General features: G+C 49.0%; 1 protein-coding gene across 9 annotated transcripts in view; it reads left to right on the top strand.

The window, feature by feature from the left end:
* Nucleotides 1-23,524, top strand: part of Kiaa0232 (KIAA0232 ortholog) — an 80,796-nt gene extending 57,272 nt beyond the window's left edge. For 5 of the 9 annotated variants that reach the window (XM_071614122.1, XM_071614124.1, XM_071614125.1 and 2 more), the window contains 7 exons: nt 605-671; nt 1,820-1,901; nt 3,747-7,071; nt 8,288-8,359; nt 14,886-14,994; nt 18,895-18,992; nt 21,078-23,524. In XM_071614122.1, the coding sequence (XP_071470223.1) occupies nt 605-671; nt 1,820-1,901; nt 3,747-7,071; nt 8,288-8,359; nt 14,886-14,994; nt 18,895-18,992; nt 21,078-21,257 (3,933 nt within the window). In that variant the 3' untranslated portion in view covers nt 21,258-23,524. The remainder of the gene's footprint in view (nt 1-604; nt 672-1,819; nt 1,902-3,746; nt 7,072-8,287; nt 8,360-14,885; nt 14,995-18,894; nt 18,993-21,077) is intronic. The other 4 variants (XM_071614126.1, XM_071614127.1, XM_071614128.1 and 1 more) reach the window with 4 other exon arrangements.
* Nucleotides 23,525-26,642: the final 3,118 nt, after the last annotated feature.

Below are 26,642 nucleotides of genomic sequence, written 5' to 3'. Positions count from 1 at the left end.
GTTTTTTTTTAATATTTATTTTTTCCTTTTCGGCGGACACAACATCTTTGTTTGTATGTGGTACTGAGGATCAAACCCAGGCTGCATGCATGCCAGGTGAGCGCGCTGTCGCTTGAGCCACATCCCCAGCCCAACCTTTATTTATTTGTTTGATTATTTTTATGGGGGTGCTGAGGATCGAACCCAGTGCCTCACACATACTAGGCAAGCACTCTGCCACTGAACCATAACCCCATCCCCTTCACATATGTTCTTAATCTGATTCACTTAGATTCTTTTTGTTGGTGACTGGCTTTTGGGCAGTTAGGCCTTTGATCTGTCTTAATGAGTAAAGTGATATGCCTCTGGGAAGATAGAAGCCATTCTAGGAGATACATTAATGTTTCCACATTTTGTAAGTTCCACTTAATGTCTTTCAATAGTAAAATATATCAGTTTAGGTCTGCAGTTGTGTAATTTTTAAACTCTGCTATTCATTAAAGTATTGATGATATATTTCTTTTGGAACGTCTGAGATTTGCAAACCTCTGTGTTAAACAGAAGTGTACAGATGCCTGCTTTGCTGAACCCAGAGGTAACCTCTGGTCTTTCTGTCATCTCACAGAGCTCTGGGATCGAGACCTTGGTGGAAGAACTCTGCTGCAGACTGAAAGACCTGCAGAGTGAGCAAGGTGAGCGTGCAGTTCACAAGCAGAGGCCACACTCAGGGATGATAGCCCCAGGATCTAGAGTGAGAAAAACCGTAGAATTAATTAAAAAAAAGAAAGAAAGAAAGCAGAAGCAAACCTTTGTGCCTAACATACCCCACCAAGCCAGCGTGCTACTCTGTCATGGGCCCTGTTGTGGATTCTGCCACGGTCCTTAGCAGCCAATTTGTAGAGTTCCCTGCTCCCAGAAGAGAAGAGGGACTTAATCCACTGGTGCCTTCCTAGACAGGAAGATTCCTCCGTGTGTGTCTTCACATTGACGCTCAGAGACCAGGAGCACCGTTCCCTTCTCCTCCTTCATCCTTACCCAACTGTTAACATCTGCCCATCCGTGTGAAGTCCTCTAAAGATGGGGACACTAGTTACTTCAGGTTTGGAAGAAACTTCTGCTTTGACTTTAATTTTTTAGATAGGCAGACTTGACAAGCCCATGAAGTCATTTAGGTCTGGGAACCTCATTGCTGCTTTTCCTGATGACTGTGTGAGACCTAAGAAGGAGGCTCACGCTGAAGGCTGAGGCTCTTGTTTCCTTGCCCTTTTCATGGTCACTTTGCTGTGCACCAAAGCTTGGCCTCCTGCTGAAGGATCAGTGCGATTGATTTTGACCTAAGGCTAAGCTACAAGGATAGCCAGTTGTTTCTGGGTGAGGTGAGACATAGCCATGGCTCGCCACCTTGTCAAGTAACAGAGCTAATTATAATGAAGGATTTTCTTTACAGATTAGTATTAGTTTAAAAATGAGTCCATATAAAGTCCATCAGTCAGAATTTTGTGAGAAAATATTTTTGGAATCTAAACAGATATTCTCCCCATCTGGTCTAATTAATAGTACACAGGGACATCAGCCTTTTAATTAAGCGCCTCTAGAACACCGTATCAGTGACGAACAACTCACCTCTCAGCCTGATGTTAAAGTGATTTAGCCAGAAAATTCCTTCTGGCACACTGAAGAAACAGATTTTTATTAAAAGATAAATTGGTCTAGAGTTCTCATTTTTAAGCCACAGAAGCCTGTATCATTTCTGTTTAAAATTAAATGAGAAACTTTAACAATATGGGTATTTATTAACTAGATGTAAGACAAATCTTTCTGAATTTTTGTTTCATAACAGAAGAGAAGATTCACAAAAAGTTAGAGGGGTCTCCCTCTCCAGAGGCAGAATTATCCCCTACAGCAAAGGATCAAGTGGAAATGTATGTAAAAGTGTGCTTTTGTTAAAATCAGACTAATAACTATGTGGTTTCCATTTTTGGTTTGTCATCTTCTGTTTAATTTCATATTTCATAATTTAGGAAACATTTACTGAGTAGTTATTAAGTGCTTGACACCTCTTCAGAGGTGAACCAGAGGGTTCTGTGCATATCACGCATGTTCGATAAATGTTTATGAGACGAATAAGACAAGGAAAGTGGCTGTTTGCCGAGAGAGTCCATTTATGTACTATTACTTTTGAAATTCACAATAGTTCTTTGAGACAGCTGTAAGAAATTATGATTATCCTTGTCCACATAGCAAGAAAACCTAGTTCTCACTGCTTTTTGCACAGGGAACAAGGGCAGGTCCCTGATTTAACCAGACCTGTTTCCTGTACTTGTAGTTCTTTCTTTGTAAATGAATAGTGTTACTGTAAAATGCATTATAAGCAGATTTCTTGTTATACATTTTGTTTTAATCTTCTGAACCTCTAAAACCCAAGGAAAAAATGCATTTAGTTGGTTTGTGTAGACCCATGCTGTGCAACACAATAACCACAGCCAAGCCAGGCACAGTGGTACATACCTGTAATCCCAGCAACTTGGGAGGCTGAGGCAGGAGGACTGCAAGTTCAAGGCCAGCCTCAGCAACTTTATAAGGCCCTAAGCAACTTATCGAGACCCTGTCTCCAAATATAAAAGGGTTGGGGATGTGGCTCGGCAGTTAAGCACCTCTGGGTTTAATCCCCAGTGCCAAAACAAAAATCAAACCCACAGGCCATAGGAGGCTTTTGAGTACTTGAAAGTGGCTCATTCAACTTGAGATGTACTCTAAACACAAAATTCTCACTAGCTTTCAAAAACATGTAAAGAAGTGTTTAATATGGCATTAGATTGATATTGATTTGACGTTGAAATGGTAATATCACGGGTTTACTTGGTTAAATAAAATGTATTATTGGAATTAACTTCACTCATTTCTCCTTAATAGGACTGCCAGCACATGGGAAACATTATGTTTCTGTTGTGCAGCTCTCACATAGATGGAAAGGAGGGTCAAGTCCAGGCCCTTGAAAGCATGGCCTCATGGCCGCTTCCTGTGTGACTTGAGCACTGCCTCCAGAGTAGCAGTGCCCTCAGTGGCCAGGGCACTGTGCTGCCATCCTGAGATAAAGTGGCAGGAGCAAGGCCAGTCCCATAAGCAGTGCTTTTCTGTAAGGCAGAAATGGTTGTTACCTCTACTTTCTAGGTGAGGAAAGTGAGCCACAGAGAGATTAAGCAACAGGCCTAGGGTCACACAGCTAATGAGTGGCAGAGCCAGGATTTGACCTTAGGGAATGTGGCTTTAGAGCTTATAGTGTTGACTCAGGTGCCATTCAGCTTTCCAGCTACATTGATTTATAACTTTCACAACAGCTTGGTGAGGTAAGTCATATGCTCACCATTTTACAATTAAGAAAATAGACCAGAACACTAAGTAATGAGCTTAAATTCACAAGCATAAGTGACTGAGCTGAGATTCAAATTCCAACATTTCCTACTAAAAACACTACATTTTCTTACTATGATATTTGTTAAAATTTGAGCTTTGAAGATAAAAACTCTCCTTTTACTTATTTTCAGAGTATAGTGCTTATCACAGTGCTCAGCAAAACAGTTGCTTGATGCACAGGGCAGTGTTAATGTACAGTGTACTTTATTGTGAACCATGTTGGCTAATGGTTCTTGAATGATGTGAGTGCTGACTCTGTTAAAATGAAATATTCCATTTTGCTGACTAGCAGCGTTGTTTTCCTGCATGTAACACATCAAAGTGCTCATTTCAATCTCTTCACTGCTTTTCAGGTACTACGAAGCATTTCCACCACTTTCTGAGAAGCCAGTTTGCCTGCAAGAAATCATGACTGTGTGGAACAAGTCCAAAGCCTGCTCTTACTCCAGCTCCTCTTCATCATCCACAGCCCCCCCAGCAAGCACAGACACATCCTCTCCCAAGGACTGCAATAGCGAAAGCGAAGTCATCAAGGAAAGACGCTCTGAAGTGTCCACTGCTGTGCATGAGAAAGCCCAGGGCAGAGGCAGACACGAGAAGGAGGACAAGCTGAGCAGTGGCCCTGCTGAAGAAAGGCCTGCCTTGTATAGAAAGCAAATGCGGCACAAACCTGAAGGGAAGGTCCGCCCTCGCTCCTGGTCTTCTGGCTCTAGTGAAGCAGGCTCAAGTTCAAGTGGGAATCAGGGAGAATTAAAAGCATCCATGAAATATGTCAAAGTAAGACACAAGGCACGAGAAATTCGAAATAGAAAAGGGCGGAATGGGCAAAGCAGGCTGTCACTGAAGCATAGTGACAAGACAGAGAGAAGCATCCACGCAGGCGGCAGCAGCAGCAGCAGCGGGTCTGTGAGGCAGCTGTGCAAGCGCGGCAAGAGAGCAGCCAAGGAGACAGGCAGGAGAGATCCGGCCAGCACTGCAGGGAGGGACCTGTATGCGGAGAGCAGAAACGACACCGAGTATAAAGAGGAGCCGTTGTGGTACACTGAACCAATTGCTGAATATTTTGTTCCTTTGAGCAGAAAAAGCAAACTAGAGACCACATACAGAAACAGACAAGAGTCAACTGCTCTGACGTCAGAGGTGGTGGAAGACTTGTCTGAGTCAGTGCATGGTCTGTGTATCAGCAACAATAATACTCACAGAACATACCTCGCAGCAGGTACTTTCATTGATGGTCACTTTGTAGAAATGCCTGCAGTTATAAATGAGGATATTGACCTCACTGGGACCTCATTATGTTCTCTACCAGAGGACAACAAATACCTAGATGACATTCATCTATCAGAATTAACACACTTCTATGAAGTGGATATTGATCAATCCATGTTGGATCCTGGTGCCTCAGAAACCATGCAAGGAGAAAGTCGGATTTTGAATATGATTCGACAAAAAAGCAAAGAGAATACAGATTTTGAGGCAGAATGTTGCATAGTGTTAGATGGTGTGGAGTTGCAAGGGGAACGTGCAATATGGACAGATTCTACCAGCTCTGTGGGTGCTGAGGGCTTGTTCCTGCAAGACCTTGGCAATCTGGCTCAGTTTTGGGAGTGCTGTTCGTCCAGCTCCGGCGATGCCGACGGAGAGAGCTTTGGAGGAGACTCTCCAATTAGACTCTCTCCGATCTTGGATGGCACAATGCTCAATTCACACTTGCTTGCTGGCAATCAAGAGCTCTTCTCAGATATTAATGAAGGATCTGGTATAAACTCTTGTTTTTCAGTGTTTGAAGTGCAATGCAGTAATTCTGTTTTACCATTTTCTTTTGAAACACTCAACTTGGGAAATGAAAATACAGATTCTAGTGCTAATATGCTTGGGAAAACACAGTCTAGATTACTAATATGGACCAAAAATAGTGCCTTTGAAGAAAATGAACACTGTTCTAATCTTTCAACAAGAACTTGTAGTCCATGGTCCCATTCAGAAGAAACACGTTCAGACAATGAGACATTAAACATTCAGTTTGAAGAGTCCACACAGTTTAATGCAGAAGATATTAATTATGTAGTTCCTAGAGTCTCGTCAAATTATGTAGATGAAGAACTTCTAGATTTTTTGCAAGATGAAACTTGCCAGCAGAACAGTAGAACTTCAGGAGAAATTCCTACATTAGTTTTCAAAAAAAGATCTAAGCTAGAATCTGTCTGTGGTATTCAGCTAGAACAAAAAACAGAAAACAAAAACTTTGAAACTACACAAGTATGTAGTAAAAGCAGTCCACACGGAGATGGCTACAGCTCAGGGGTTATCAAAGACATTTGGACAAAGATGGCAGATGAAAATTCTGCGACTACAGTAGAAATAGAAAGAATTGATGACGAGTTGTTTTCCACCGATGTAAATAACTACTGCTGCTGTCTGGATGCTGAAGCAAAGATGGAGACCCTTCAGGAGCCTCGTAGAGCTGTGCAACGATCTGAGTATCATCTCTGGGAGGGACAGAAGGAGAACCTGGAGAAGAGAGCGTTTGTTTCCAGTGAGCTATCAAAGGTGGACGGTGGGGATTATACTACACCCTCTAAACCTTGGGACGTGGCCCAAGATAAAGAGAACGCATTCATTCTTGGAGGGGTTTATGGAGAACTCAAAACCTTCAGCAGCGATGGGGAGTGGGCAGTTGTACCACCTGGTCACACAAAAGGAAGCTTGTTACAGTGTGCAGCGTCTGATGTTGTGACAATAGCTGGAACAGATGTCTTCATGACCCCAGGAAACAGCTTTGCTCCTGGCCATAGGCAGTTATGGAAACCCTTCATGTCATTTGAACACAATGATCAGCCGAAGAGTGGGGAAAATGGATTAAATAAGGGATTTTCTTTTATCTTCCATGAAGACTTGCTAGGAGCTTGCAGTAACTTTCAAGTTGAAGATCCTGGACTTGAATATTCATTCTCTTCCTTTGACTTAAGCAATCCATTTTCCCAAGTTCTTCATGTGGAATGTTCATTTGAACCTGAAGGGATTGCATCTTTCAGCCCCAGTTTTAAACCGAAATCAATCCTCTGCTCTGATTCAGACAGTGAAGCTTTCCACCCTAGGATATGTGGAGTTGATAGAACGCAGTACAGGGCTATTCGGATCTCTCCTAGGACTCACTTTCGCCCAATTTCTGCATCTGAACTGTCCCCAGGAGGAGGAAGCGAGTCGGAATTTGAATCTGAGAAAGACGAAGTAAATATTCCCATTCCTTCTCAGGTTGATGTATTTGAAGATCCACAAGCAGATCTCAAACCTCTGGAAGAAGATGCAGAGAAAGAAGGCCATTACTATGGAAAATCAGAACTTGAGTCTGGAAAATTCCTTCCAAGATTAAAAAAGTCTGGAATGGAAAAGAGTGCTCAGACATCACTGGATTCCCAGGAGGAGTCAACTGGGATTTTGCCAGTCGGGAAGCAAAATCAATGTTTGGAATGTAGCATGAATGAATCTCTGGAAATAGATTTAGAAAGCTCAGAAGCAAATTGTAAAATAATGGCACAATGTGAGGAAGAAATTAATAATTTTTGCAGTTGCAAAGCAGGTTGTCAGTTCCCTGCTTATGAAGATGATCCAGTTTCTTCAGGACAGCTGGAGGAGGTATGTCTGTGCACGTCAGCATTTGGCACAGGATTGGATCAGGTATAATCACCACTGTTCATCCTACTACCAGGAATAGCTGTATCAGACAGCAAAAGATAGGGTTCAACTATTGGGGAGACTAGCCCAAATGTCTTTAAGAGTTGTTGTTATGATTTTACCTTTAAGGACGGAAAATGGATTTGATTATAAATTTGAATTAGCAGATATTCTTTCAAAGGAAAGACATTTTACATTAAATCACAGGATTTGGGATTCTTTTATGTTAACATACATGTGCTATGTGTAGAGCAGAAGCCTACACAGCTGGGCGGCGGCCACGCCTGTGATCCCAGGCACCTGGGAGGCAGAGACAGGAGAACTGTAAAGTCTCGGCCAGCCTGAGCAACTTTCAGACCCATGTCAAAATAAAAGTGAAGGTGGGGCAGGTGGGGGGGGGGATGTAGCTCAGTGATGAATGCACTTGCCAACTGGGGCCTGGCTGCAAGCTCTGTTGAGTCTGTCAAGGGAGGTTCCCAATGACAGTTTTGTTAATAGGAATCATTGAGTCCTCAGCCACATTCCTAAAAGTGGCTCGAGGTTAAGTTGATTGCAGCAGAGCTAACACTTAAAGCAGTAACCTGTTTCCCAAAACAGCATAGCAACCTGCCTCCTCCGGCTGCGAATGGACACAGCAGCGCCTGGCCCTTCTCTGGGAGCGGCCAACTTGACAGGCAGGGTTGGAGTTTTAGCAGTGTCCCATCTGAGGCAGAGCAGCTGGTGTATTCCCCCCCCCCCCCCGCGTCTGTCCTGCATGTGAGTCCCACCCACACCATGAGGCCCTCTTCACATACCACCTTTCCCTGACATGCCCTCAATTCCTCTTCTCTCCTACCCACCCCACCCTGCATCAGAATTAATTTCTTCATTTTCTTGATGTTCCTGCACGTTGTGGCTCTTTAATTGCACTTCTGTGTCTCACGAGTGAGTTATGCACCTTCTCTCTCACCCGACTGTCAGCTCCTGTGGCTGTGGACTGTGCCTTGCTTATTCTTTGAGTCAGTGCCTAGGTGTGCAGCTGCTTGCCTGTGATTGCAGGAAGCCCCAGGTGACTCGAATCACTATTCTAGAGATCCCCAAGGGATGAGTTTCATCCCATTCAACACTGAAGTCTGAACTGAGGAAAAATCAGTAATGTTGTTAGCCTTATTTGTTGTTTATTGCCCCATTTTCCTCCTTAAATATTCCTTTATGTACTTTGTATTTCACCTGGTTCCAGATTGGGAAGAAAGAAAAGGAGGAAGGAAGCACGATTCCGCATCACACCACTACCACACTCCTTCGCTTTCTAGTATGTTGACACGTTTACCTGCTACCAGAATTCTGGGTTTTCCTGAAAGCTTTTAGCTCTGAAGGACGTGTGGGTGTCTGAGAGGTCTTGTCAGTGCTGAGAGCTGGAGAGAGTTGCCTGCAGGATGGTTTAGGACCAGGCAGGACTGGGACCTGTGCCCTTCTGCCTTGTCACACTGCCTGGTCAGTCTCAGGAGCACCACTTAAAGCTCGCTTCTCAGGAGCACCACTTAAAGCTCGCTAGTGGTCCATCTGTTTCAGAGCAAGAGGATGAAAACGCAGGGTTTCTAATAGCATTGGTGTCTGGGAGCATAAGATGTTTTTTGAACATGCTTTAATTCAACTCAATAGACATTTATTAGACACCTGTCTCATGCCTGCCTGTCAGTATAGTGAGCCCTAAACAAGACTGTCCTTGCCCATGAGGAGTTCAGACAAGGAAAGGAAACCTATTTGTAAGCAGTTTATTCTGGTTTATGTCTGGTTAAGCTGCAGAAGTTGCCAGTGGGTGTTGGCACAGTGCAAGCCTCCCCAGGAGCCACCTCTAGTGTGAGCTCCACTGGGCTCCTCTTGGGTATTTTCTGCATGGATAAGCAAGTACCTGTTCACCTATCTCTTCCTATTTTTCTCATTTTAACTAAACTGGCATCACACTATAGTCACCCTTCTTCTTTTATTGCCTACATACTATTCCCTTGTATGGGTGCACCACAATTTAACTGGCCAGTTCCTTATCTTTCAGGGCATTAGGGCCAGCAAATTTTCTGGTAATGTGGTAGGTGGAGCAGTGAAGGTGAGCCCAGGAGGCTGTTGGAACCTCTGGAGAATCCTCCCAGGCTTTGAGAGGTGAGGAAGGCTATTTACGCACACCTGGGTATCAGGGTCAGAAGGAGGAGGCAGACCTTGAGAACAGAGGGCACGGCAAGGCAGGGGGCCTGCACCATAGGCACACGGGGCGATGAGCTTGGCTCATGGTCCAGGTATAGATGGAAAGTCAGGAGTAGCAGGAGAAGCACTGTGCTGCATGTATCTGTTGGTGCATAAATCTGTGGCACAAGTGTCCTTTGCATTCATTTGGTTGCCCACTTGGTGCCAAGCACTTTGAAGCCCAGAAAAGCAGCAGAAGTCTTCCTTCTCTCTTTTGGGGACTTTCCAGTCCAGTTCAGGGGAGGAGGTCTTTTTGCCACAGGCAAACATTGCTCTGTGAAGGTCACCAGTTCTGGAGGCCAGAGAGGGACTGAGGGTGATCTGGGTGGCAGGGCACCCAGCTCACCTGTGCTAGGGCCAGACAGATTCTTCCCACCCGACTACTGAGGACATGCAGGCCCAGAGGGCTGGGAGGCCTGCCCAGAGCCAGAGCTCCTCCCGCCACTCTGAGCAAAGAGAGTCTCAAAGCAGGACTCGGGCCTCTGCCTTTGGAAGGCTTCCTTTTGCTTTTGCAAGCTGAATGACAGAGGCACAGGGGTCCCTGAGTAAACCAAACCCTGGCAGCTTGCTCTCTCAGAACTTGTATGTCCAGTGAGAATTTAAAGCTGTGAAGCCTGTTCATTTACCTGATTTCCATTTTCCACCTTCTAAAAAATTCCTGAGGCCTGGCGCCTATCGTTCTAACTACTTGGGAGACTGAGGCAGGAGGATGGCAAGTTCAAGGCCAGCTTCAGCATCACAGCAAGACTTTTTCTCAAAAAACAAAAAAGAGCTCAATGGTATAGCACTCCTGGGTTCTATTTCCAGCACTGAAGAACAGAACTGAGGAGGATGTCTGCGGCTGGAAGCATTTATGGTCAGGCTTTTGGGGTTAATTAAGTTTATGTCTTTTTGCTCTCACGCGCACCCACCCCTGTTCCGTTTCTTCCATCAAATGTGTTAAGTGCCTCTGAGTGGAAATAAGTAGAGCCCTGCATTTGGGGAGCTACCTGCAATCTTGGGGAGCTAACAGCAAACATATTGTGTGCTGTGTTAGAATATAAAAGGTATCTGAAAGAAGGAGAAGAGTTGGAAGAGGCATGTGGTGGGTTGGGACTGCTGGGAGGAGCTTCCCAGGTTAATTGAGTGATGTGGCAGGCTTCCTTGCAGAGCTGCCATTGGAGGGAGGGAGCCCAGAAGACACCCAGAGGCAGGCAGGTGTGTGTGTGTCTCCTCGGGGCAGGCCTGTTCTGTTTTGCTTTGCTTCCTGTTCCCTCTGTCCTTTATGCATTCCTTTTAGTCACAACCAAACCAGAAGTTGAGTAAAGTGTGAGCTCTTTAGACGTTAGATGAGCAAAGTGTGGTCTCTGCCTCACAACCTAAAAGTTGGCAGCAGCTGAGGGGAAGGCTGTCTCAATGATGCACGTTGGTCATGTTAGTCATCTTTCTGTTGCTGTAATAAAATACCTGAGAAAAATAGCTTCAAGGAAGAAGGGCTTATTTTGGCTCACAGTTTCAGAGTTTTAGTTCATGGTCAGTTGGTTCCATTATTTTCGGGCCGCGAGCAAGGGAGAGCATCGTGGCGGGGGCAAAGCTGCTCAACTAATGGTGGCTTGGAAGCAAAGAGGGAGAGAAAGGGCTGAGGTGCCAGTATTTCCTCCAAGGGCACATCCCTAATGACCTAGCTTCTTTCCACTAGGCCTTGTAATAGTGCCACCGGCTGGTGACCAATCCTTTAACACGTGGGTTTTGGGGGTCGTTAAGATCCAAATCACAACATTCTGCCATGATGCAAAACGCATTTAGTCCATCTTCAAGAACCCCTACAGTCTAACTGTCCATCATTGTTCAAAAATCCAGGTCCAGAGTTTCCTTTAAATGTCAAGGCAAACTCTTAGCTGTGAGCCCCTATTAAAAATTAGGAAACAAGTTATGTACTTTCAGGATACAGTGGCACAGGGTAAACTCCCATTCCAAAAGGGAGGAACAGGAAGATAGCAAGGAGGAATTGGACCAACGAAAGACTGGAACTCAGCAGGGTAAACATTAAATCATGTAACTCCTTGTTCGGCATCCAGGGCACAAGGTGGTGTGAGGTGAGCTCCTCAGCGCTTGGGCAGCCCCACCCCACAGCCTTGCTGGCTGCAGCCCACATAGATGCTCTCTAGGGATGGTTCTGCCCACCGCCTGCAGCTTTCTTTGGCAGCCGGTCTAACTTCCTGGCATCTCTAACTTAACTGGGGTCTCTATTAGAGCTTCAGTTTGACTCTTAAAGCTTCACACTTCACCCTGTCAGAGGTGCTTGTAGGGACTCCTGACCTGCCAGATGTTGCCTGACCTCCCAGGCTTTGTTTTGAAATCTAAGTGGCAACCTCCATGACCCTATAACTCTTGCATTCTGCATGTCTACAAAACTGTGTCACATAGATGGTGCCAGTGCCTGTTGCCAGTTTGAACTTGAGCCAGCGAGCTGCATTCTGAATGCCTTGATGCTGAATAGTGGGACTCCATCAGGGGTGGGGATTCAACAGTGGGCCACTGGTCTCAAACAGCAACTTAGAGTCTGAAGTGGGGGTGGGGGTTCCTGCTGATTCCTAAGTTGCCCTCAAGGCATTGTTCCTATTGCCCTGGTCACCCCGGCCCCACAGTGCTGGGGAGCCAATCCAGGACTCCTGCATGCAAGGCAGACACATCACTACCGCATCCCCAGCCCTGCTGGCTCATTTTTAATGGTGCTGATCTCTAGCAACTGTACTCTTCTTGGCTGGGACTTCACTCCTTTTCTGGTCAAGTTTTTCATATCTTTCCACTCTGCTTTCTGCTCCCCAGTTTCACAGTAAACCTGGCTAAAAGCCAGCAATATCCATGTCACTACCTGGGTGCTGTGCTGCCTTGAAATTTCCTCTACCAAATTAATTAGTCCATCCCCTTTAAATTTAGCTTTGCACAAAGTCTCTGGGCATGGACATAATGTAGAAAAGTTCTTTCTATATTGAGGTTGGCCACAAGTCCAGTTCCCAATAGAGTCCTCGTTTCTGTCTGCAGCCTTGTTAGCACAGCCTTTACTCTCCATAGTCCTATCAGAGTTCTGGTCTTCTGATCTCCCACCAGAATCACCCATTAACTCTGCTTATAGCATTCTAGTCTTTCCTCCAAATTTTTCCAAACTTCTTCCGCCAACCAGTTCCTAAGGCTTCTGAATCACATCACTAAGTATAGTTACAGAAATGACCCTACTTCTCAGTATCAGTTTTCTGTTTGCTTTTCATTGCTTATGGAAAAAATCAACTTAGATTTGGTTAGGGTTGGGTATGGTGGCATACACTTGTAATTGTAGCAGAGTGCCTGTGGATTCAATCCCCAGTACCACCAAAAAGAAAAAAAAAAAAAAGATTTGTTTGGCTTATGGTTTCAGAGATTTCAGTCAAGAGTCACTTGGCCCTGTTAAATGCCTACCACAGGAATTGACACTCAAATTGAAGATGCAGAAAGACTCCTAAAATTGTAGTAGAAACTGATAGGCTCTTACCAGTGGTTTCAACAGGAGAGAAAGGAATTGGTGTGCTCAGTAATATGAGTCTAGGCCCAGGAATTGGTGTGTTCAGCTCTGTAGATGCTGAGAATCTACTTTGTGCTTGGAGATGCAAAGATGATGAGTAAGACGTGGGCCTGCCCTTAAAAAGCTTCCAGTTCGATTCCATTGGCAGGTGGCCTCAGCTTGGCTTGGGCTCCAAGCCCCGTGGTGTCCTGGCCCTCCAGCCTGCTTTCCTGCCGTGCCCCATCCTCCACAATGAACTCTCTTCCCTCTCTCATCCTTTCCTTGCTTCCTGTCTCAATAAAGGATTAAAAGATAAGCAGTCTTACTGAACTCACACTAGAAAAAATTGATCTGCCACCTCCAGATCCAGCTCTCTATGTAGTGCCTTGGGATGATAAGAGGATTCTGGCCAGGGGAGCCTTCCTTGCTGCCCTGAATGGCTTTAAGTAATATCACAGGACAGGCGAGTCCTTGCCGAGGGCTTCAGGGTGCTGGGAATGGTGTGCCAGGTGCTTTACATGCCTCGAATTCACTGCTGACCTGCGCGTTTCTCACCTCATTTGCATGAGGTAGAACTTTGTTCCTTTGGCCTGGGCATCTATTATCTAACAGCAGGACTAGTTTTTATTGTTAGGATAAGCTGTGGAGAAAACAGTGCAGGTTGACTGACCTGGGAAGACAGTACGGTTTCCTTCAGTTCCTAATTGAGGAATATATCTGAAAAGATGCATAAAATGAGAACAAAAAGTTTAGTGTTTCTTATGTTGTAAAAGACATGTTATTGAATCAAGCAATTTTAGACCCATAAAATAATTTACAATTATAAGCATAACAGAATCCTATTGGAGAATTGTTTATTAGTTACTAAAACAGTCCAGAACACATAATGTTAAACTCAAATCCACAATGGCACATCTTAAAACAGCAAAGACTCACGCAGAGTCCAGGGCTGCTCCGAGAGCAGACTTCTGTTGAGAGCACAGTGTAGGGGCCCCGGGCAATACAAAGATGCAGAGGCCAGGCCTCATCTGGGAGAGCTGGGCAGGCAAGTGGAAAGACACCACCAGGGTGCAGGTGCTGACCGAGGCTGACTAGGAATCTCCTAATGAGTACTCTCAAGGACTCTCCTGGGTCACTGAGGAGAGCCGCTGTTGACCACCAGCCATGCTGCCTCATTGCCCAGGTTGGTGGCAGGGTCCTGCTGGGCTTTGAGAGTTGGAGACTTGGGTCCCTCCTGTTAGGCTGGGTGCTTCCACTCTGCCTTGGCCACCGGGGCTCAGGGTGTGAGTTCCCCTGCTCCTCAGGAGTCATGCCCTCATGGCTTTTGGGCAACGCTGTGGGTTTTGAATATGAGTTTGTGATTTGTCTTCTTTTTGTCCCAGCTTCCTTTTGAGTTCTCACCTGAGCAAATAGTTTTGTTCTAAAGAAAAACATTTAGGCTAGTAACTGCCTGTAAGAACCTACCTTGCATCCCATCTCTTCTTTTGTTACCTCCTGCCTTATGTGTGAAGAAGAGGCCCCCATTCTTTAGAACACCTCAAGCTCAGGGGCATGTTATCTTTGTGCACTGCTGAAGTCAAAAAATTTGCCTTAGTTTAGGAGTATTTCCTGTTCTGTTGTAGTTTTGCCTTGTTAAGAGTTCTCTGGGCTTACAAGATAGTCATTCCACTTACAGTGTGAGTGCTTTTTAAAGAAGACTTTCGTTTTTTTTTTTTTGTAGGAAAAAAACAGTTTTGTACAAGAGATGAAACAATATAAATTCAAAACTTACAGATAAGGGTTAGCTCTATCACTCAGTGGAAGACTTTCTTTATTTTCTACAAACATATTGGCCTTTTTCTTTACCATATCCAGAACAGTAAAAAACTCACCAATTTAAAAATCCTGGATTTGGGGGGCGGGATGTAGCTCAGTGGGGGAGTGCTTGCTTGGCAGGCACAAGGCCTTGGGTTGAATCTCCAATACCACATAACACACAAAAAAAAGCCCTGGGTTTTAGTCCATAATTAATAAATAAAACTTATATTTTTACCTCTATCCTGAAATTTATCAATGTTTTCTATATTTGGTTTAATCTGAACAGTTTCCTGTATTGAACACTAATGTACAAGAAATGAATAGAAGTCAAGAAAAGCAGACCTGGTGGGAAAAAGCCTTGTACTCTCCTCTCTTCCCTGCATCAGAGTGTGAAGGTAAGGAGGACTGTGTTATTCATTATGCATTCAGACTTTGAGTTCATTAAGAGCAGTAAGTTTTCTGGCTGTGACTATCAGTCTAGGAGACTCTTAGAGGGTTTTCTGTGGCCAGTGCTTTGCCACGCTCTGGGGATACAGCGATGAGTAAGAGCCAGACCCCACTCTGGAACTCAGCCATGGGCTGATGGAAGGAAAGGACAGGAAATTCATGAAAAGTCCAACCATTGATGAGATGCATACAAGCTATATGGACTTGGGGAGGAAGAGGTAATGAGGCAGTGCCTGGGGAGAAGAGGGTGAGGGAACTGGGGCAGGCAGAAGGAGCAGGGAGCCATTGTATTCAGCTGGGCTGTGGTAGACGGGGAAGGGCCTGTCGGGAGTTGAGGGTGTAGGGAGGGCCTGATGAGGGACTTCAGTTTGTGCGTCAAGGTCAGATGTGTGTTTAGGACACTTGCAGCAGCAGTGGAGATGGAACTGGACCTGCAGGGCATCTGCCAGGGTGCCTGGGCTGTGGCAGAAGTTGGAGTGGTGAGACGAAGGTGTGAACTGAGGTGGTGGCAGTGGCAGGGATAAAGGGAACATGATCGAGATGTGTAGAGATGTTTGTCAAGCAACTTCCTGTGAGGAGTGAGCACCAGATAAAGACGAGGAGATGGTGGCCAGGGGGTGGCAGCTGCTGATTTGGGAGAAAGGTCACGAGTTTGGGGCATGTTCTGAGAGCACCATCCGAGCCTCCCAGGTGGACCTGTGCAGAGCTATAAGACATTTCTACCTAGAGTCTGGGGAGAAGCAAGAGCTAAAGAAACATCTGTGAGGGTGAGGTCAGGCTGCTTAGCCTGCCTGGCTCCTGGCCTCCTGGCTCCCGCATGCTGGTTCCTTACCAGTCTCTCCCGTCAGAGCCCTGCAGGGCCACCGTGCTCTCATATGTGTTCAAGGGTTTGCCTCTGTCATACTTGCCCACAGTCAGCCTTCCTTCCCGTGCCTGGACAGAACCGATGGGACAGAGGCAGGGTTAGCATCGAGACTCTTCTTGGGGGTTGTCTGCTTCTCATTGGTCTGCAGCTGTGGCAGCTTCCCAAGTCCTTTCCTTCTCCCCAGGGGTCCTGAGAAGAGCAGAGGGCCGAGTCTTCATGTGGCTTCTGATTGTCTGGGAGCCCCGTCCAAGGTGGTGGCTGCTCCTCTCCTGTGTTAGCTAGTGGCTTGGCAGCCCCAGGGTTGGCAAGCTGCTCTGCAGCAGCCTGGCAGGGTCTTGGGCCTAGTTCCCAGAAGAGGAAGCTATGTATCAAGGTGGGCAATTTGCCCAGATCTTGCAAGTCAACTATTAAGCGTGACTGGAGGCCAGGTTGTATATCCTGTGGTCGAGAAGTTTTGTCCTCCACCACAGCAGTCTGTGCTTGGCACTGAGCTGGACTCCAGGGTTGGGGCAGCACAGACCTTGTCTTCCTGAACATATAGCCTGCAGCTGGGTCAGGACAAGACAGGTGCAGGTGCTGGGAAGCAGGTGGGAAGTGCCAGAGCTGTGCACAGAAGGAAGGGCCCCGAGAGACGGGTGCTTGCTGTCTCGTGGTGGGAGACCCTTCCTCATAGCAATTTTCCAACACACTCAGCTCATGCTTCCCTTACTTGAGTTCAGTTTTCTGCCTCCATTAGTGGAAGTCCAGCTCTAGCTCCTAACTGTAGGTCCCTGGTCACCTGCACAGTCTTTCAGTAGCTGCTAGCAGATGAACGTCCATGGTGCTTTTGTGTGTGAGGTGGGGTGGCACTAGAGGAACACTCAAAGGACAGATAGTGGTAGAGCTAAATCCCATGCATTTGCCCTGCAGTGATATTATGAAGCACCCCTCTTTCGACTTACAGGATGGGGACAAGTAGCCTCAGAAGAGGGTTAGCCAAGAAAACAGGTAGCCCCTCACCCACCAAGCAGAAATAGCCAGGGACTCCTGTTCCAGTGCTGCAAGTAGTTCATAACAGGCACGTGCTACCCTGGGCCAGTGGCTGGCCTGGAGCCCTCTGGGTTGCTGGGAAGGGGATTGTTCCCTTTTACAGTAGGGTGCAGAGACAGGCTGGAGGTGGGGTTGCTTGTACTGGCACCCATCAGGCCTGAGAGCGCCCTTGGCGCTCTGTCCTCACCTGTGTTGCCATGGTAGGTGCTTCCACTCTGCAGATGCATAGCTTTATTCTGCTGGACGCTGTTCCAGGCTCTGGGAACACAGGCAAACTGTCCCACTCCTCCTATTCAAGGGCCTTCCGAGCAGGGACTTGAGGGCACGGTGCAAACCACTTAGAGCTGGGGCTCTACAGGGAGAGAGGCCAAGCAGAAGTGTGGCTGCCAGAGTGGGCACTCAGGAGTACGTGGGATGAGGCCAGCCAGGGACTGGCAGGGAACTCACAGACCCTTGAGACTCTCCAGGGCTCTGGGAAACGGCTTCTTGGTACTTCGAAGGCCCATTTGATGTCAATGTGTGTGGCCTTAGCCTTGCAGAGCAAGCCCTGCAGGGGAGCAGCACAGATAGTGGCTAGAGCCAGGCTCCTGACACAGACTGAGCCAGAGCCCAGTGCCACTGTGTCCAGCTGCTCAGCCTTGGCACTGCCTAGGTCTTCCTGTGTCTCCACTGCTGTATTTCTAAGGACCTAAAAGGAATGCCTTCCTGGTAGCTGTGGAGGGCCCAGTACCTAGAGCAGTGCCTGACACATGCATGTTACTCAAAACCTGGTGGAGCAGTAGGAAAACAAGGACAGCAGTTCACCATTGCCCTTTACCGATTCCCTGCATGAAGGGGCAGAGGATCGCTCCACCCATGAGCATATCCTAGTCTAGGGAACAGCCTCCTGCCCCTCATAGCCCTCCCCTGGCAGCAGTGGGGAGGGGTGCGGGGTGAGTGGCAATTGGCCAGGAGGGGTGAGACAGGGTCTCCAGCCTTATCAGAGGGTGGTGGTCTTCTCTGCAACCATCCCAAAGCCTGTCCTGGCCAGCAGCTGTAGAGGGTGTGATCGCTGTATCACTCTCTGACGTGCCTTGCATGTGGATGGCGTAGCATGGAATCAGCTGCAGCCTGACCAGCCTGGGGCCTGGGCTGCTCTCCTGACCTGACCTAGCAACTTTAAGTGCCTGCGGCTGCCAAACCTCTTGGCCCAGGTCCACCCCCGATGGAGAGGTGGTGCAGTGCTCCTCGAGGCCCACCTTGTCCCTGTGGCTGTGGGTGGGGGAGTCTTAGCATCTGTTTGATGCCTCATGCTAGCACTCGAGAGCCCCCCGGGTGACTTGGGCATGCAGCCCAGGCAGAGAATGGCTGCCCTCCCTGGGTTCGGTTCCTTTCCATCCAGTGGGCCACTTGTGCAGTTGGAACTCGGGCCTGACTTCCTTCCCCGCCCCAGAGATGGCGTGAACACGTGTTAGCTTGGTGTTGAGTCAGAAGGAGGCCAGGACACTGCCCCACTGTGTCTCCTCACTGCACCTCCCTCTGTCTGGGCTGCTCTGTTCCTGTGTTTTATGAGCATATCCATGGTGCATCGTCTGTCTCCTCCATTCCACGTTCCTTCTTGAGAGCACAGACCTCGTTGGTCCTTTTGTCCTGTGTCCCCAGGGCCTGTCACATGGCAAGTGTGATGGTGTACTGTTGAGTGACCCTCTTGTGGTGGAGCAGTAGGAGTACCAGCTTACGCTGGCCTGGTTTTAAGAACTCACTCAAGAGTGGCGGGTCCAAGAAGCTGCTGTTGGTGCGGCTTTCTTCTCGCACACACCTGGCCAACTATGCTTTTAATGACTACCTAAAATCTCCAGAGGGTTGGGAGACCTAGGTTTTCAGTGAAAACGGAACAAGAATGTGTGTTTCATAACTGTGTCTTAATGGAATTTCCCCTTTCCCTCTCTTCCCTTCTCCACTCAAAATGATTAAGAATGTTATACAAATGCCAAGGGAGAGAATGGTATAGAAGAGTATCCAGATGTTAAAGAAATACCCAGTAATGAAGAGCGTCTGTTAGATTTTAATAGGGTAAGTGGACTGTCCTCCTCGTTATTAACATAGAATGACTACCACCTCCCCTATCTCTCTAGTCAGAAACCTGGGAGTCCTGGGACATGCCACCCCACCCCAGGTGCAGACTTCCTCCTCTCTGGCCCTTCTTTGGGCCTGGGGTCTGCCTCACAGCCTACCTTGATGATCCCTGGCCAAGCTTCCTAAGGAGTCCTGGCTTTCCCAGCCTTTCCTTCCCAGGGCTGCCACAGAGCATTTCTCAATGCACAGCTGCCCCTGTCACCCCACTGCTGGTCCCTCAGTGGTACCTCTTTCATCTTTCAAGGCGTGCCCCAGGGGAGACCGTCCTAGGGCCAGTTCGGCGTGTCCAACCTCTTGGGGGCCTTTGCCACACTCTGTGCAGCATCCTACTGGCCTGGTACCCAGCTGTGTGTGGCTTCTGATGTCTGCCTCCCTGATGGGCCAGTGAGCGCCTTGGGACAACAAGGCCTGGCTGGGCCTGGTTCAGTGAGTCTCTAACCTTGCCGTTAGGCAGACAGGTGAATGGCCTTGGGAAGCCCCTCTGCCTCCCAGTGTTGATCTTGCGTGTCAGCTCAAGTCCAGTGAGGGCTCTCCTCTCAGGTGCCCTTTGGTGTTGGTACCGTGGACCTGTCAGACTGGGCGCAGCAAGGCTGCCTCATGAGGCCTCTCCAGGGATTTTGCCTCAGTGAACAGCTCCTGTCACCTGCCCCACCAGCCTCGATCCCCCAAACCTAATCAAGTGCCACTCCTCAGCCCCTGCTCTTACCCCCGGAGAGTGTGCCTTCAGCCTCTTCACCTCCCCTCTACCCAACTAGGCCACACCACTGCTCCCAGTCCACGATAGCTGCCACTCCAGCTCCCTCTTCCAACTTCCCCCGACCTCTCCAGCCAGCAGTGCAGGGTGGCGTCACAGCACCCTGTGCACTAGGCTCTGCTGGCATGTCCACCTTGCACAGTAGAAAACTGCAGCATCTAAAGAGTACACACTGCCAGGTGCAGTGGCCACGCCTGTCATCCCAGCAGCTGGGGAGCTGAGGTAGGAGGATTGCAAGTTCAAAGCCAGCCTCCGCAATTCAGCAAGGCCCTGAATTTTAATTTCCAAAATAAAAACTAAAATAGGCTAGGGGTGTGGCTCAGTGGCTAAGAGCCTTGGGTTCAAGTCCTAGTACAAAAAAAAAGAAGAAGAAGAAGAAAGAGTAAATGCTGTTATCTAAGGTTGTGGAGACACTGATTCAGTATGGACCTGATCTGTGAGCCCAGCAGTCAGACTGTAGGACATACGTTGTACCTGCTGCACTGGGACAGAATCCAGACTTCCTGTGCGCCTGTGAGGCCCTGTTGTTTTGCCCTCTCTGACCTCATGTCCCGACACTCTCCTCGCTCTTTGGCTTTCTGTGCTCCTGCTTCAGGGGCTCTCAAGAAGGGGCAATGCTGCCATCTGGAAGTGGGGTGGGGCTGGTGCTAGTGGCGATGACAGGGAAGGGAGTGTTGCTAGTTGCCGTGACTGCCAAGGGGCTGCCACTTACATCTAGTGTCCTGGAGACCAGAAATGCTAGCCATATGGTGGGGGCAGTCTCATACAATAGAATGTGCCTAAACAGCGTTCACGAAGACGGGACCCAGTTCAGAAGCACTGCCTTGAGGCAGCCATGAGCATGCGCTCTGCCTCTCCTCGAAAGCTGTGCCTTCGGCCACTCCCGTGCCCTCCCCCCGTGCTGTGCATCTGCAGTCTGAAACTGTGTGTGTTGGTCTGCTTGTTGGTCTTCTCCACTGGAACGCGAGCCCCAGGAGGGTGTGGCCGTGCTGTCCTGCAGCACGCAGGCCTCAGTGGAAGTTAAGCAACCCTTTTATCCTACCCTGCAGAGCCACGTTTGTCCAAGTGACTGATGTGCAGAGCGAGGGCCTGGGTCCTTCCTGGGCTGAGGGAGAGGTGCTCTTGAGGCAGTGGAGCTTATGCTGCTGTGCGGCACAGCAGGACACCAGGGCCTCCTTCTTCATCTCTGTGTGTGAACAAAGGGTGCGTCAGCCCTTTGGAGGCAAAATCTGATTTTGATCTGTTGAAAATTGTTTCTTGACTCGCAGGTGTCTTCTGTTTATGAAGCAAGATGCACAGGAGAGAGAGGTTCTGGGGCGAATCCAAACGGCCTCCGCAGGAAGACACGTTCCAGCGCCAGCTCCAGCTCGGGGGACTCGGGCTCCGAAGGTGGTGGCGAGTGGGTGGGCCCCAGCGAAGAGGACCTCTTTTCCCGCACTCACCTCTAACCTGCAGAGTAGTACAAATTATTTTTAAACGATATGTGATGGGAATTGCCCTTCTGTGAGGCCTGTTAATCTAAAGCAACAAATAGGTTTCTTCTTCAATTAACTGATTCAGATCAGTAATTATCTTTCTCTTCTTGCTTATTTTAGAGTTGAGGACAGCTGTCCTGTTGAAGATTTTTTTTCCAAGCTGTTAAATTCTTGGCTATTTGAAATAGACTAGCTTGTGTTGTGGAATCCAGATGGGTGTGCATGTGCTTGTCGTAGAGGTGCCGCTGCGCCTGCACCACCCCTGCAGCCCCGCCCCTCACTGCAGTCATGTCGGTACACCGTCGCATCGCAGTGTCCACACCACTCCTGCTGCTCAGAGACGTGGCTTTGTTCTCAGTCCCTGGGAGATGCGTCCTGCCCTCTGTGGATCAGGCCTTTGCGAGGGCAGGAGGGAAGCCTGAGTGACATGGCCATGGTCTCCCTTCAGTCAGATCTCATGTGCATTCAAAGTAGAAACCACAGAGGCGTGCTTTTAGAGACCCACCAAATACCGTGTTTCTGTCTTAGGATCCCCCACCCCAAAGTATCATGAAGATACTGTGGTTTGTGACTTTTTTGCTAACTGAAGATGCTAAGGACTTGGGCCGTGGGGTGGTAAATGAGGCAGAGTGGGGTGAGACACCCACCCTGCCTGCCCCGCGCTGGTGTTGCAGTGCGTGGACACCAGAACGCCGTCAGGGCTCTTCGTGGACAGTCTGACAGCACACAGTGAGGACCTTGGTTGCACATTTTATTTTCTGGTGACTACATTAAATTAAAGCCCCCAAAACTTGAAGTTATAAACATTTGACATGAGATAAAGGCCACCTTATCACCCCAAAGAAATCTTTGGCTGCTGCAGCTAGCTGCTCTTGTGGCTGTGATGTAATGTAGCTTCTTATATCATCTTGTGTTGGAGAGAAGGTTCTAGATGAGTTGTGTGTGCGGTGGGTTGGGTGGGTAGAGTAGTTTTCCCACATGCCCATGTGGCCCCTCATGTAACCTGCTTTGCCACACCTTGGTGAGTCTGGGAGTCGGTGCACCTCGTGCAGGTCGCACTTGTGCGTGCAGACACCTCCTCGAGCTCTCCCAACACTACAACAGTTTGAAGCCAGGAGGAGCACTATCTGCAAAGCCTGGACGTTTTAGGTTGTTTTTCTCTTTTAATCAGTGCATCATTTTAAAAACACCTAATCTGTGAAGTCAGTTTAGCATCTGTGATATCGGGAATGGCGGTGACGCCCGACATGGCCGAGACAGCTTCACCACTTGCTTCAGGCAGCAGACGCACCTGATTAGCTAGGAGCTGAGCTGCCTGTGAAGTACCTGACTTGCTTTGAGCATGTGAGTTTATCGCCTTTTTCCCAATAACAGAAACACCGTGGAAGGCTGTGGAGTCGCCGAGGCTCCGTGTGTCCTCACCGTGAGAGGCTTGATGTGATCCTCTGGTGCCATCTCGCCGTCGTGGGGGTTTGTCTTTATACAGCGCATCTTTTGACACTTTACAGTGGGTTTGTGTGTGCGTGTGTGCATGTGTGAGGTTTTATGTTGCTATTATTTATTTACAGATATCAGATAAGTTTTTATGTATTTTTCTTTCTTCTGGAGCTTCCTAAAAATTGATTAGCATCTGCACTGAAATATAATTTAACAGCAACAGCAGAAAAGGATTGGAAGTTGTAAAATTCCTAAAATCACTGCGGCAACGATGATCTTAGAAATCGTTGCTTACGTAGCAGAGACCAAATAAGTAGATTTCAGACACAACCTTGAGCTCAGTTGGTTTTGGACAGCTGCTGTTCATCAGGAAATGGCTCCAGGTGGCAGAGTGCCAACCTCCTCAGGCGTGGGACGGTGGAGCACCTTCCACAGGGAATGGGGATGGATAATAGATGGGCCAAGGGATTAACAAATTCTGTATTTATTTGTTTTAATAGTTAAGTGACTAAAACTCAGAGGCTTTCAGCAACAGAGTTGAAAGTGTGGTTTTTGGTTTTGTGAATGGATGATCACAAAAAGCATTAAAAACATAAATAAAGTTGGCAAACGCTGAAGCGCACTGTGGTATGAAGCGCGTTGCATCTCCATGGCACTGAAGTACCAGTTTCCATTCCTGGGCTGAGATTTTTTTTCCCGTGGTTGTATTGTTCTGATTTCACGTACACCAGAGTAACTGATTTTTTTGTTTGTTTGTTTTGTTTTCTTGTGGAGTTAACACCAAATAAAAAGTTTTAAAAAGAGTGCGTTGTCTTTATTTATCATCTCAAAGGTTCTTTCATGTAGGTCCCAGCTTCTGTGTCTGCCTGTGAAGCAGCTAGTAGTGGCCTCATCAAACATCAGCAGTGCCTTGTGGGGCACCAGAGGTAGAGACACCCTCCCCGGAGTCCCCCAAGGCCATGCTGGAGCAGGCTGCACCGCCCTCCTCACGGGTATGCTGGGCTACCCACAGGAGGTGTGCCTGAGGTGGAGCAGTGCTTTCCTGGTGGCTTGCCGTGGTTCCCCGAGTGGCTGTGTGCACTGTTGCCCCTACCCGCTGGGGTTCTGGCACGGTGTCTACGTAGTGCTTCCCAGATGCCTGTGCCTGCAGGAGAGGGGCCAGTGCCGAGGTGGCCTATCACCCAGGCTCTGACCTGTTCCCGTCCCCAGGAATTCTGATATCACAGAACTGTAGAATTAGGAAAGGCCTTTCTTTACCTCTGTCACCCAAAGAACTCAGGGCACTGCTGTTGCAGCTGACACTGCTGTCTGTCACCATGGTTTCAAGGCACATGCAGTGAGTGGCCATGGCAGTGCCCAGGAGGCCTGTGCCTGCACCAAACCCAGAACAGAGAGGAAGCCCAGCCCCCAGCTTCTCTTCCAGGCAGCTGGTCAGGTGACCTCTCAGCCTGGCACTGTTGCCTCAGAGCCTCTGCAGCCGTAGCCACTGGTGTGGGTGATTACAGCATTTCCAGGGACAGTTGCTTCACATTGTCAGGCTAGCAATGACGGTAATGTCACCACCGCCTCACATCAGATGGTGCTCACAGCATCAGCTGATGTGAGCTGGGGGCCCCTGAGTGCCCGGAGTCTTCCATGCACTCTGTGGTGTTGGCCAACCCTGTGAGGCAGGTAGAGTTGCCCCTGCACAGGTGGGTAAACCGAGGCACCATGAGCTGTTAAAACCACACTTTTTGCTTCACCAAGATCCCATTAATTATGAACAGTGTGTTGGGAGGCATGGGCCCTCTGCTTCCTTCCGCCCAGGAGCCTTTCTCTAACCCCGGTGCTGGGTACTTGCTGCCTGTTGGCAGGATGTCATGTCCCAGGGTCCTCCTCCACCCCCACTCACCCCCACCACTGTATACCTTCAAGTGAGTTTTTCTCTCAGGTGTAAGTGGGTTTCATAATGGGACCTCTCATCAGGGTTGGTCACAGGGACAAGATAGTCCACAGATTGCTGGAACACAGAGGTGAACAAGATACAGCCCTGTCTGCTAGGCTGTCCGGCCTCTGCCTTCCCTGGGTTTGCTGTCCTTGGCAGGAATCCAACTAAGGTGGACGTGCAAAAGGGAAGTTCACCCCATGAATCCAGTAATTCGAGAAAGTCACGCCTGCTCAGGTTGCCCCTCCCATCCTCCCTCCACTGGTTAGCAGCGCCCTCTGAGGGCACTTGCCTGGCCTGTGGCTCTAGGCCCCATAGAGGCCATGGACCACTGTGCTGTCTGGGTATTGACCACAGTCATGTCACTCTCTCACCTTGAAGGGAAGTCACATCAGCCTTTTGAGATGGCAAACCAGCTTCTGCAGTCCCTGGATCCCATGGGAGCCACAAAGGCGGGGACCAAGGGCAACAACAGGACCAAGTGTCCATCAGAGCTGAGCCAAGGGCCTACAGACCACCATCCCTGTGGGGGAGACAATGGTGCGGTCTTGCTCCTCACATTACACCCAGGGACCACTAGGGGCCCCAGGAGTCGGAGAGGCCTGTTGGAGGGGGACAGAATAGGCCCCACCCTTTGGCCTGTCACCCTTAGGCCCTGTTACAGATGGGGATAGGGTCCCCTTTTAGATAGTCTCAAGGCTTAGATGAGGCCACTATCAAAGCTGAGAGCCATCTGTCTGCTGGTCCTCAAGAGTGGACCAAGGCCAGGATCCTGGGTCAATGTGTGTAGGGGCTGCTCTTCCCCTTCATTGCCACCTGGGAAGGCACCGTGGGAAGGGCCCTCTCCACCAGCTGGGCCTCTATCCCAGGGCCTGGGAAGACCTGGTGCCCGAGTCCTGGGGCAGGGGACGCAGGTCAGCACTGGACTCTGGGAGCTCCTGTGTTCTCCAGCCTGCTCACTGACCCACCTGCATGTGCACCATGTTGGGTCCTCCCCGGCACACCTAGGGTACCCATTGCTGTGGCTGAGAGTCCAAGGGACTGGCCCAGATCACTCACCAGTGGTGGTGAGCTGGAGGCTGCTGTGGATTCATCAGAGCCCCAGGTGAAGGTCCCCACAGTGACCCCCATATCTGGTTAGGGGATTGAACCAGCTGTAGAGCTAAGTCTGGGGATACTGCCAGGGCTTATAGAACCCTGCTATGGATCTGCCTGGACACAGGCTGGGAACCTGAGCAAGACAGCATAAGATGCCCAGTGCTGGCCAGCTTCGTGCCAGAGCCAGGAGCGTCCTCCCTTACAGAAGAAGAAGTCCTGTGAGGACCTGGGCCCTCTGTCAAACCCAGACTCACACCAAGGACGTCCTGTGCTCAGTGGGACCTCACTGATTCTCACACATCTTTGGGCTCTGCCCCTAAGCAATGAGTGGCTGGCTTCTTGTCAGGGGCCTGAGGGCACCCTCTGTGGCTTTTCACAGGATCCAGTTCCTGGTGGTCAGAATGTCAAACATAACCACCATGTCCTCCCACAAACTGCCCTGCAGACCCACGATAACTGGAGCAGCACTCCTCCCCGACCCCTGGAGGCTGCCTGATGCTCTGTTGCTGTGTGCGGCTCTCTCCCCAGGCCACAGATGGGGAAGTTGCGCAGAAAGGTCAGGACCCTGCCTGGATGACAAAGTCATTTGTGACAGTCCCTGGATCTTGGCAGCAGCACTGCACTGTGAGGCTGACTCCGGCCCTTCACACCTGCGCTGCTCACTCATGCCTGAGCTGCTCTCGGTGTCCCACCTCTGGTAGCCTAAGCTTGCCTGGCAGTCCTGCTGCCCAGAGTGCAGGGTGAGCCTGGCCTCCTTTCCGCCACTGAGATCAGGTGGAAATCTCAGGGGCTCTGTGTGTTCCTGCCTCCCCTGCTTCCTCAGGCTCACTTACCTCCTACCTCCCCTTCTCAGGCTGGGGAGGACCTGGAGGGACGCAGGCCCAGGGAGGTCCCTCTGC

Source organism: Marmota flaviventris, chromosome 7, assembly GCF_047511675.1.
Source record: "Marmota flaviventris isolate mMarFla1 chromosome 7, mMarFla1.hap1, whole genome shotgun sequence".
In the NCBI taxonomy this organism is placed as follows: domain Eukaryota; kingdom Metazoa; phylum Chordata; class Mammalia; order Rodentia; family Sciuridae; genus Marmota; species Marmota flaviventris.
The sequence above is the reverse complement of the archived record's forward strand: the minus strand, read 5'-3'. Positions and strand labels throughout refer to the sequence as shown.